This window comes from Biomphalaria glabrata, chromosome 16 (assembly GCF_947242115.1).
Source record: "Biomphalaria glabrata chromosome 16, xgBioGlab47.1, whole genome shotgun sequence".
NCBI lineage: Eukaryota > Metazoa > Mollusca > Gastropoda > Planorbidae > Biomphalaria > Biomphalaria glabrata.
Window position 1 is genome coordinate 23,167,801 of NC_074726.1, and position 12,524 is coordinate 23,180,324.

The 12,524-nt window shown below is 39.5% G+C and overlaps 1 protein-coding gene across 4 annotated transcripts in view; it reads right to left on the reverse strand.

Annotated features, from left to right (window-relative positions):
* LOC106069993 (cys-loop ligand-gated ion channel-like) overlaps positions 1-12,524 on the reverse strand; it is a 138,000-nt gene that overhangs the window by 70,870 nt on the left and 54,606 nt on the right. Inside the window, exon 1 of one of the 4 annotated variants that reach the window (XM_056013732.1) lies at positions 6,642-6,886. The exons of the other annotated variants lie outside the window; for them this stretch is intronic. Coding sequence (XP_055869707.1) covers positions 6,642-6,692 — 51 coding nt within the window. The 5' untranslated portion in view covers positions 6,693-6,886. Of the gene's footprint in view, positions 1-6,641; positions 6,887-12,524 lie in introns of those variants that run through there. 4 annotated transcript variants of the gene reach the window in all.

Here is a 12,524-nt window from a genome sequence, read left to right on the forward strand (position 1 = left end):
ATCTAATCCCTTTGATGCGTTGCACCTCCTAGCCTGTATAATGTACAATGTAAACACGGAAACGAGGTCAAATTCTGGGTACTGGGATTTCAAGGAGTTATGAATGTCCCTTACACCAGCCAACCTTTACTTTTAAGGTGTCTCAGTGAACTATAGAAGATGATCTATTGCTAGGTTAGAGACCTAGTGTTGCTCAACCAGGGGCGTAGCTAGGAATGTCCAATCATTTGGGGGCCCGGGGGGGGGCCTAGACCTCTTTTTGGGCCACTGCATTTTGCGAAATATTTAATTTTAATGTAAAAAAAACGCTCATTTAAGAGCCCCCTTCAAGTGGGGGCCCGGGGGGATTTTCAAATTCTCCCCCTCCTATCCTAGCTACGCCACTGTGCTCGACCATTTCATGGCCTTATTACTTCGCTTTCAACTTGGCGTAAAAAAATGAGTGCTTAGATAGCGTTCTTTGTCACTGTCATGACAATTACATTTTTAGTGTATATCCGTATTCTTAAACACACATTTAGTTACTATATGGCAAGTATATGGTATTGCTCCATCAATTTATGTATCTCACTGTTATACCAGAAAAAAATATTTATAAAGTTTGTAAAATTCCCCTTTAAGACCTTGCGATCTTTGAGGCAAATGATGTTAAGTTGATCTGTTTCTATGGCCAACGGTTATTGAGCAGGGTGTCATGTGGCCAGCACAACGACCAACCGCCTTTACTTTCCCCAACTAAAGTCGGATATCCATTAGAGTTGGGTGGACAGGGGCGCCCTAAAAATCCCGAAATTCAAAATCTCAGATTCGAACCCAGGACCCCACGCTCAGAAGCCGAGCGCATAACCACAGCGCCTCCATAAAGTTTGTACTAGTTAAATAATTTTAAAAAAATATGTGTTTTTTCAAACAAAGAAAACCGTTGAAGACTGCAGAGAGAAACAAATGGACTGTACTATTTATACACTTCCTTCCGACTAAATCAACACAATAAGACGACATACGTCAACTTGAAGTTCGTATCACAAGATATTACGTATCAACTAAACTTGTCGTTACATTTATTTATTGAACGTACGGTGAGATAGTTTCGACAGGATAATGCCCTCAACTGTCTTTTCAAGAAATCTTTTTTTTTTTTTAAATTTTAGAACAACACACCTATCGGTCACGCATGAGTTGACACATGCCCGTAAACAAACGTGCTAGTGCATAGTGACGTCACCTATTCGGGCATGTTCGTCAGTCAACCGAAACACAGACATGGGCATATACCCAGAATTTACACGCGCTCTTTAAATGTCCGATAAATTTGTCTTAAAAAAATAGTATATTTTCTGACTCAATTGTCGCTTTTAAAGTTTTAGTCGATTCTCGTATCAACTCAGAATGTAAAATGTCCACCCCCCCTTTTTTTTTCAGACCATGCAATCTTTATGACAGTTGATGTAAAGGTCATCTGTTTCTGTGGACCACGGTTAACGAGGGTGTCCAGTGGCCAGCACAAAGACCAACCGCCTTTTTCTTTTCTTTACTAATGTCAGGTACACATTATAACTGGGTGAACTGAGAGGCGCCCTAAAGATCCCGATTAAGAATCCCTGTATTCACCAGAATTCGAACTCGGGACCCCTCTGTTCGGAAACCACGCGCCTTACTACTACACATACATAACATACATCTTTTAATTTTTATAGAAACAGAAGAAACGCAAAGTGTGAGACAACCTTGAAGAAACTGTCAACCACGCCTCTTTGAACGACACAATTTTATCACCTGACACAGGCTCTATTACCTCATCCACCCATCCCCCAACACTTTGTATGACGATGGGGAACGACTGTGAAGAGCAGCTGACTTCTCCATGGCACAATGTACAAAGGAGCTTTCAGTTCTTCATCATACGCTGGCTAGTGGAAGAAGAAGTCTACACGAGACATCATCGCTATGTTCTGATTATCAAAACCCTCTTAACTCTTTCTCTCCGAAATTATTTACCACATTCTGGTGGAATCAACGTTGGTATCGTCGGTTAGCAACTAACGATAACAAAAAAACCCAAACACATTTGCCACTTACATTAAGTCCACACCAGAACAGTACCGTTATGTTGAAAGTGAGAATTATTATTGCTTTGGGGGAGGAAGAATGGAATGGGGAAAAAAACTCAAAGTCTGGGTAATATAATCTAACGCCAGAGGCACTGTACAAGTAATTATCGTTGTTTTGTTATTAATTTCCCTTGTACTAGCCAAGCGAACTGCAAACCGTGTGCTGCTAAAGAACGTAGGGACGCTGCACGCTTCTGTTGCAAAGATCAAGAAACTTTTCTGATATTGCCCAGCTGAAAGATGACTAAGTCAGCGGTTCTCAACCTTTTATGCTTGGCGACCCCTTTTTACAATCCCCCACTCTGACGCGACCCCCCCCACACACACACACACACAAATACACACAGCAGTAGAAGAATAGACAAAACAATCCATTTTTTCGATGGTCTTTGGCGACCCCTGGCAAATCGTCAATCGATCCCCAAGGGGGTCGCGACCCACAGGTTGAGAACCCCTGGACTAAGTGATGGCCTATAGCGAGACCAATCGTTATGGCCTCGACACTGACCTGCGTCGTCGAAACCTGTGGGCAATGGAGACAAATAGTTATTTGCCACATCGCAGGTCTGTAGGACGTGGCAATGACGTATTGGTCGCCACTACCCATAGGTTGTGACGTTGTAGGTCAGTGTTCAGGCCTTCTATGAAGATTGGTCTCGCCTATAGCCACACATATTAACTTCCCTCTAGCATAATAATAATATTCCAAACACACACACACACACATGCTATTGTAGAATTACATAACCGAGTTCATTGCACTTGGCGAGGATAAAACTCTCCATATCAAGAACGACCTTCCTCATAGTGATATCTTTCTATCGGCGTTTTCTTTCACCATAGTGGTAGTACAATGTAGGAACTGGTTACAAGTTGAACTCGGTCTCCAATATTACCTCATTTAAAGTAACTGATAGATGAGTTTACTGTTGACTTGACACTAAAGGCGTAATGGGGGGGGGGGGAGGGGGAAACGATGCCCCCAGGAGCCAGCTCAAGGGTGCGACACATGCAACCAATATTTCTATGTGATGTTCATGGGTAATTGGGGGGGGGGAGGTGAGCACCAATAATGTACCTTGCCCCGGCAGCTCGTTTTGCTCACTACGCCTCTGCTCGGCATTTCAGACTAAAGGGTAGGGGCTGAGAGAATCTCTCATAATTCGGCTTAGAGAAGGAACATTGACCTTGACATTTTACGAACACGTTGACATTGTGAAGCCGTGACGTTGAGATTTTTCGGACACATTGAAAGTCACTGACATCATCTTCCTGAAGGAAGATTTAAATATTCCAATAACGCCAGCCGCGCTTTCGAAAGATACAGCAGGAAATCTCTTAAAAAGAAGGCGGGATACACATATGAGAACAAAAAAAAATTATATTGCCGGATACAAGTGTAAACTTCGAAAAGAGAATTCAAATCGGACACCAACAGACAACGGCTTGGTCTGCGATGAATGTGACACTATTTGTATACCACATCAAGGTCTTCGCAGTCTCGGAAAAAAACCTCACTCCTCCTTGGACTCGAGGAAAAGATTTAAAATGTTCCTACCGGATCGCACTTTTGCTCCTTTAAAACAGCTTACGGTCAACAACAGCAACACGCAGACACGCAACGTCAATGAAGACATTGTAAAACAGGAACATTATATTGATAGGACGTTGGCTTGTTTGGTTCCTCGTCAAAGGTCAAGGACATCCTGGGTGCAATAGTTCGAGTGTTCTGTTGACGATTAATCGACTCTCTACCTAGCCTCTTGACAACTCAGAAACATAAAGCCTTTTCATAGGCCAAGAAAAAACAGCAATTAATCCTAAGCCCACCAAATAATAAGCCATTAATATTAGTCTCCTTAGAGCTTTAATATCAGTTTCCGATGCACATGGCTGACGTGAAGGTTGTATCGCCAAAGTATCGCGATTGATATTTAAATGAACGAATTTTTAAAAAAGCTGAATTAAAGAGCCAAGGAGAAAGCCTCGTTTACCTCTGGGGGAGTCCACGGATCTTGAAATAGGGTTTTGTTGCCACAAATGAAATAGCACCCATATGAACCACACCTTAAGTAATCAGTTATTCTAAGGCACACGGAGGCCATCCAAAAAAAAAGAAGATAAAAGATTAAAGTAATTATCACACGATGGTTGCAAAGGACAGAAAAGTTTGTACATATAAAATACTTAAAAGAGAATCAGGGCGTTTCATGTACGACAAGTTTGGCCAAGCGAGGTTCAAGTGAGTTTTAATAGCAAACTTAAACACAAGAGTAGATAAGAGCTAGGGTATAAAGCCGGGTGCAACAAGTAATAGATGTATACTAGATTGGAACCAAAACCTTTGAGATGAGGCAGGGGATGAGGGCGACTGTCCCAAGGTTCCCTTCTTCAGGGTCCACTAGTGACATTAATAACAGTGTAAACTGTAGTTTGTATTGGTCAATTAAAATTTTTACAAACTTGATTTTTGTATCTATAGTCGGATTTTTTTTTAAATGTACAATGGCCTGTCATAAATTGGATAGTTTGGGTTCAGACCCAACGACTGAGTTCAGATCTTTGAATAAATAAAGATTATTTAAATCACCACTATGCTGTCAACAAAACTGATGCTATTGGTTAATAAAAGTTAATTGTAGGTAGGGTAGTATCATTGGATATCCTTTAGAAAAAACAAACAAACAGTAGTTCTCAACCAGTACCCCGCAGACCAACGATGGTCTGTGGCTTGTTATTGTGGCCAAAACGTTTTTTTTTTCTTGTTAGAATTCATTTTGAGACTAATGTTACTACATATCTTTAGTAGTTAGGTCATCGGTGAAAGTATTGTTAAAACCTTATATCCTGACTATGTGCTGTATATTACTTTGACAAAGGCCTACTCTATGGTATTAAAGATTTCTTATCCTACACAATTTTGGTTTTCTAGACCAGCCCTAAAAGTATTATTTAAATGTTTTGTTATTGTCTTGGGAAATCTCTGGCTTCACCCTATGCCAAGACGACTGGCCCATTTACTCGTTCTATTGTCTACAAAGTCTAGACGCAAGAGCCAACAATACATTGAGCTTCAATGAACAGAATATACGAGCCGGTATAATTATAAGTTAGATGTAGGGGCAACCTGTTGACTAGTTCGTGACCGAGATATGCTGCGCCCCTTAAGCCCCGCCTCATTTCTCCCTCCCCCACCCCGCTCTGTATGACTACTTGTTTACCTAGAACAAGATGGTAACAATAAACACAACGATTATAGATGTATAACAAATCATATAGACATTGTACTGTTGTCCAATACGGATTTTAAGGATCACGCTGAGAAATAAAATGTAACTGTGTTTTTTGCATTCAACAGAAATAAAGATTTTTTAGCTTAAAATTTTTATTTAAAAAGATAATAAATTAAAAAACAAACATAAATCTAAGAAATGTTCAGATTTCTATTTCTTTTAATTAGCAAAGACCCTCAATTTAATTAGTATGTGCACTCTTTAATTTCACAGAATTTAATGATTCTCTTATGTTGATTTTTACTTATATATTTCATGATGTTATTGTTTTTAACCCAGAGTATCCTTAGGCCATTTCCGGACATGGGTTTAGTTTCCAAAGCATGGTAAAAGTACTGTGAAAATCGTTGGACTTAAACAATAGGTTGCCTGAATCAGCCAGGATGACCAACGACTTAGTAGTTCATCACTGATTAACATGCATGACTAGATTAGCACGTGAAACGCGAAGGGCGTAGTTATTTCTATTGTAAAGTAACGTCTGTAGCTTTGTAAGATAATGTATTTAAGAGATCCTTGTACCCTATTTAAGATTCCCCACCCTGATTTTGTTTTGTTTTGTGAAATAGCCACGCCTACTATGGATAGCTACTGCCCGTTCTTCAGGAGTTTTGGTCTAAAACGTAATGATTTTCATTTCAAAAGAAACAGCCAAAACGTATCAAATAAAACAAATATAGAATGGATTGGTAGACGTTGTGATACTTTTACTCAGAGTCAATAGTTGATGATAAACTAGGAGGATAAACTAGGAGGATAAACTAGGAGGATAAAGTAGAATGATAAACTAGGATGATAAACTAGGGTGATAAACTAGGATGATAAACTAGGGTGATTATCTAGGATGATAAACTAGGATGATAAACTAGGGTGATAAACTAGGATGATAAACTAGGATGATAAACTAGGGTGATAAACTAGGATGATAAACTAGGATGATAAACTAGGGTGATAAACTAGAGTGATAAACTTGGATGATAAACTAGGATGATAAACTAGGATGATAAACTAGGGTGATAAACTAGGATGATAAACTAGGATGATAAACTAGGGTGATAAACTAGGGTGATAAACTAGGATGATAAACTGAGATGATAATCTAGGAGGATAAACTAAGAGGATAAACTAGAAGGATAAACTAGGAGGATAAACTAGGAGGATAAACTAGGATGATAAAGTAGGGGGATAAACTAGAATGATAAACTAGGGGGATAAGCAATATGTAAGAGTTACTTACGATTTTATTGGATGGTACAGTTTCCAGAGGAAATCTTTGCCTTAGAGACATGGCTATCCAGGGATTGTTCACTCCACGAATTAACGAAAAGACAATGATAACGCATGCACTAGATTCTACACGGTTTTAGAGGCCTAGATGTTTGTAAAGTCCTTACACTTCCATTGAAATTTAATCTCATGAGAAACGTGTCGGGGGCTGACTGTGCTCTACAGGTGTAAGTAATTCATTTGAGTGACGACACATTTCAGGGCGACACGGCTGTGATTCTTAAAGGAAATCGGGGGGGGGGGAGTGGCGATACAGGTTGGAGTAAAAAGGGGGGGGGGGGAGAGAGCAAGGGGGGTTTTCACCTATTTTACGTAGGCGAGTTTTGGAAGGGGACAAGGGGACAGGTAGTTTAACAGGACATTTGACCGTTGAAAGACGTTTTTAAATACTTAGGGGATTAAGGGATTGCGCTATGGAGAACAAATTTGCATAGACTGTGCATACACAAGAAAGGGGGCGAGATCTACAGCAGCGGTCCTCAGCTTCGCTAGAGCTTTCTTTACTTCAGTTTAAACTAAATTCATACAATAACAAGTGGCGTAGCTAGTATTGGTGTCAGTCGATGCTGCTATCTAATAGTGTTGCCTTTAGCTCAATCAACTATTACATTTTTACAGTGAAATCATTTTTTTTTTGTTTTCTTTGATTATGTTTTGTTTGTTTGTTTGTTTTAACGAGCAGGAACGTGTTCGAGTATCTCACCCTCATCTTCACCTAGCCTTTAGTCCAGTGTTTCCCAAACTGTGTCCTCGGAGCCCCATTGAATAGGTGTTCCACGAACTACTAGAATAATTAACTACAAATCCACCACGTGACTTAATCTCTATAGAATAAAAGCGAAGTGTTCCGATAAATACTCAGAATGTGCCAAGTGTTCAGTTAAGAAAAAAGGTTTGGGAAACACTGTCTTAGTCTGTTGGACTGTTGGGGCACAACACAAAATTTGTCGACCGACTTTCTCCATTCCTCTCTGTTTTTTTTTTTGCCTTGGATAAAACCTCTTTCAATGACAGGCCCGTCCATTCTTTTATTTTTTTCTTCCCATAGCTTTCTCTGTCTGCCTCTTTTCCTGGTACTGTTCCCTAAAGGAATGTCCCCGAAGACCTTGTAATATGGCCACAGAGTTTTAGTTTGCGTTTTTTTTTTTACAGTAGTTAGCAGGTCATCGTGGGGTCCAATCGCTGTAGTAACCTTGTCTCTAATCTCTTAGTTTCTGTTGCGGTCTTTAAATGTGATACCTAGGATCCTTCTGTAGCATCTCAATTTCATTGCTAGACTACTACTCTTTAGCTCCGCAGTCAGCGTCTAAGACTCACAAGCATAGAAAAATGTCACCAGGGGTCGTATCGAATATCTAGTTAATATTCATTCTTTTTTTTTTCTATTATTTTAAAAATATTTCTACTTTGATGTCTCTTTCAGCAGCTCTTGCAACCCCCTCAAGCCACGCCGCTGCTTATATACAGTAAAACGAATTTCTTTTTAAAGTTACTATTCTGGTATGCATAATAAATGCTGAATTTTTAGGTTAGGCGAAAGCAAAATAAGTTCGCATAAAATGAAAATGTAATCAGTCCTAGATTTAAAAGGTTTGAGAACCACTGACCTGCATTATAGAGCACGTTAAAGAAAATACACGGGGGACATGTTTTGTTTGGTCCAAGTCAAGTGCTAAAAATAGAGCGCAAACATGCCGACAGGTGATAATTGAAGCTTAAAATAAAAGGGAAGTAACACTTTGATTGCTGGTATTCAAAGAGAGCATTGTTGTGGATAGTGGCCCCTGGGAAGTTTACATAGCACATACTTCCGGTCAAAATAAACTCTCACACATGCTCACTACGAATATTTACTAAATGCTAGTTGGCAAGGTCAATGGCAAGAAGACTGCTCACAAATAACTGTAGTTGAGTTGTGCCAGAAGTTGGGCGACACTAAATTTGTTCACTGATTTGGACAATAAAGTTGCTGAAGGTGGGAATCTTAAATGGTTCCAATCTCTGAGCTCGTTAAATGATATGTATATATAGTCCTTTCAACTCCACATGTGCTCACTGCAATGCTGTTTGGCCTCAGTCTTGGTTTGACGACAAGTTAACATCAGGAAACCGGTACCGGTCTGTCAACTTGTGGAGGTTTCTTTACTATTGATTTGGGAAAGCGGTCATAGTAATAGAGTTCAGCCTGTATACAATGGCGTGGTACTTATGACTGAGTAATGTACAAGAACAATTTTGTGTGTTGATTAGCCCGCTTTGTGGTACATAACAACAGTTTCAGGAATTCAATCGCACCAACAAAAACATTTATATTTCTTGGAACCTTTGGGCTTCCATAGGAAGTAATGACAAATCCTTCAGAAAGAATCCCAAAACTTCGTTTGTCTACAGCAAAGGACAATGGACAACCTAGTGATCGTCAAGTTTGGACAGTTTATGAACAATTTTATCGTGAACTGTTGTGTACACCGTAAACTTGTGTTAGTACTGAATAAAAAAAAAATATATATATATCTAGTCCTCTAAACTCCTTATGAGCTCACTGCAATGCTGTTTGGCCTCAGTCTTGGGTTGACGACAAATTAACATCTGTAAATCGTACAGGTCTGCCCACTTGTGGAGGTTTCTCTACTAGGGAAAGCGGTCATAGTAATAAAGTTCCCTCGGACCCTTCAGCCTGTATACAATGGCGTGGGATTTAATGACTGAGAGATGTACAGGAACCTTGTTTGCGTGGACATAAAATCAGTTACAATGGGGATTTAGGGATTCAAGCTTGTCGGCTGATAAACGCACTAACAGCAACATTCATGTTTCCTGGAACCTTTGGGCTTCCATAAGAAATAAAGACAGATCCTTCCGAAAAAATCCCAATGTCAAGGGCTTCGTTTGGGTACTTACATGTGTCTATGACAGAGGACAATGGACAACCCAGTGATCGTCAAGTTTGGACAGTCTCTGAACAATGTTAACCTTAATGGACCTCATTCACCAATCGTAAACAAACAACATTTTATCCCGTGGTTCTCTATATCTTCTAAACAAATTACGCAATCCATAAAGGCTCTCACGTGATACGTAATTTTCATTGTTTTATCAATATTATCACGTGGCTAAATGTTGTTTGTTTGCGATTGGTGAATGAGGTCCATTGTTGTGTAAACCGGGAACGTGTTTGTCTTGTGTGTTGTTGGTAATGTAATCTCTTCTACTGAATAACCTGTTTGTCTTGTGCGTTATTGTAAGTGAAAGTATAATCTGAATAAAACACAGTAAAAAACACATTCTACACAGGACCAAAACAAATATATATAATCTTGGAATGGTAATAATTTAAAATGTTCCCCACAATCAATTTATTTTACACTTGTCGACCGGCGGCGTAGCATACGCCGCTATTTTGCAGGGCCGGCCTTAGGCCACTGCAATCTATGCGACCGCAGTGGGCCCCGCACTTTTATAGGATCCGCACCTTCATAGTGCCCGCGCTAATTCAAGGTGTATAAATTATTAAATTTAACCATTTTATAACTTAAAACAGATTTTTCGTGCCCTCCTGTCGATTTACCAGGAGCAAAAGATACGAAAAAGTCCTTAAAATATACGGAAATATATAGACAAAATTTGTCATTTTGGGGTGTCATTCAATATGGAAAACGCCAATCCTACGCGCGATAAATAAAAACGGCATTATGCATTAGCCGTAATTGTGTAATCTGTTGAAAGAAGCTTCTGGCGCCTCAAACTAATGAAGGTCAACAATTCTCAAAGATAGATTGAAACATTGGGTAATTCTTGCTATTGAGCGTGATCTATGTAGGAAACAGAATTATTATGATATACTGTATGACTTTGCTACACGCAAGGCTCGTAAAGTAATTCTGTACGTGGTACGTAGTAAAGAATGAATATAAAATGCATAGACGAATTTATTTTCTAATACAAACTCTTAATTATTTCACTCTTATCCGCTTCCCTACCCAAACTTAGCCCCGCGAAATACGTTTCGCATAGTCCCCACAATGCTTAAGTCTGGCCCTGCTATTTAGTGACGGACGAATATACATAGTAGATTAGTTGTTCTCTTTCCATGACTTCTTGGTCACAATGGTTAAGTCCGGCGCTGCTATTTAGTGTTTGTAAAATGTTTGTTTGTAAAACGTTTGTTTGTAAAATGTTTAACATTTTTCGGATGTTCCTTCAGAGTTGAAGGACGAAGGGGGATGGGAGCGGGCAGGGTTTGATAAATCCAAACGACAGTCCAGCGCGCAAACCGCACGACCAGACAGCCATCCGTAGTGACAGGTGAATACGTGTTCTCCCCCGCCCCCTCTTGTTTTTTTCGTGGGGTGACTATCCGCAGAAATAAGATAGGGATCTTTCCTTTACTTCTTCTTACTTCTTCTCGTCCAAACTCTTGAGCCATGAAGAGAATTATATATATATATATATATATATATATATATATATATATATATATATATATATATATATAATATCAAGTAATACTACCATCACGTCAGAAGGGCAGTTTTTATCAAAACTTTATGACGACCCATCAAAATCCAACATTATATACTCCCCTCCCCCCTTTTACTACGTCAGACCTTATCAACGTCACTCTTCGATCAGGGAACATGAAAAGGACCAAGATGCCTGTGTGTAGTCGCTGAATGAACTCTTTGTGTTGTGTCTGTTCTATTTATGTGTATGTTTCTGTTGTGTTGTCTGTATATGAGAAAAGAGTCCTTGTACTCACAACAAATTTCCTTAAAGGATCAATAAAGCAGTTTTAGTCTTAGTCTTAGCTCTGAGGTCTGGGCGAGCGATGTAAGCTCTAACAAAGGGATCCTGGAGGGTTAAATAAATGTGACGAAAATGAAAAGAATCTTAAAGACATATAAAAATAACAAAAATTTCCGATTCTTCTTTGCATATATATAGTAACGAATCTCACTATCCAAGCTCTCTGCAAAACGGCACCACACACCACCAACTTGAAGAACTTGACAACTCAGGGCTCCAAAATAACGTAATGGTTTAATGGTTCAATAAATAACAGTCAACACTTTACAATTGGCAGCACGTACACTGTACAATTGGCAGCACGTACACTGTACAAATGTCTTTCCCAATAGCACCGTACCGCCGTATCAACTCTTCCACTGTGTGTCAGAAGTGGGATCTGAACCCACGCCTACAAAAGTAGACTGCGACCTGACTACGCACACACCACTACCCCCATCTGTGTCACCACCAGGTTTATTACAATATTTCAAATATGTGTGGAATCCTAACTGACGTAAATTAACTAATTTAAAAAAATAAAAATTGAAAGTTTAGTAACTCCTGGATGAAGAGAAACTACTTCCTCCCTTCTGAGTGAGTTGACTATGTCACTATCCTTTCACCACTAGTTGATTGTGTACCCAACACAATGTCTTTAGGAATTATGTCACTCTCGTTAAATATTCATCTTTATAGAATACTCCCCGCTCCCCCTCCCCCTTTTTCCAACGGGCTGGACAAGTTTTTATTTTCTTTATCTTTTGTTAGCTTCGTGACCAAGACGACGAGGAAACACGAGCCCCGACAGTCGGGAGGACATTCATAAACTGCTCACGTTATTGGTCACGTGACTTCATTAATATTATATCACTGTTTGTCTAATGGTCTTCGTGTCTCCGCAGAGTCTAATCCCTGTCACGGGGGCAACAGGTAGACTTATCGCTAAGTCATTAAAGAAAAAAACAAAACAAGGAAAATAACGTGGGCTTATTGTTTGGTCGCAATGAAGTAGGCCGAATTACACCAACTGTCAAGTCCTAAAGAA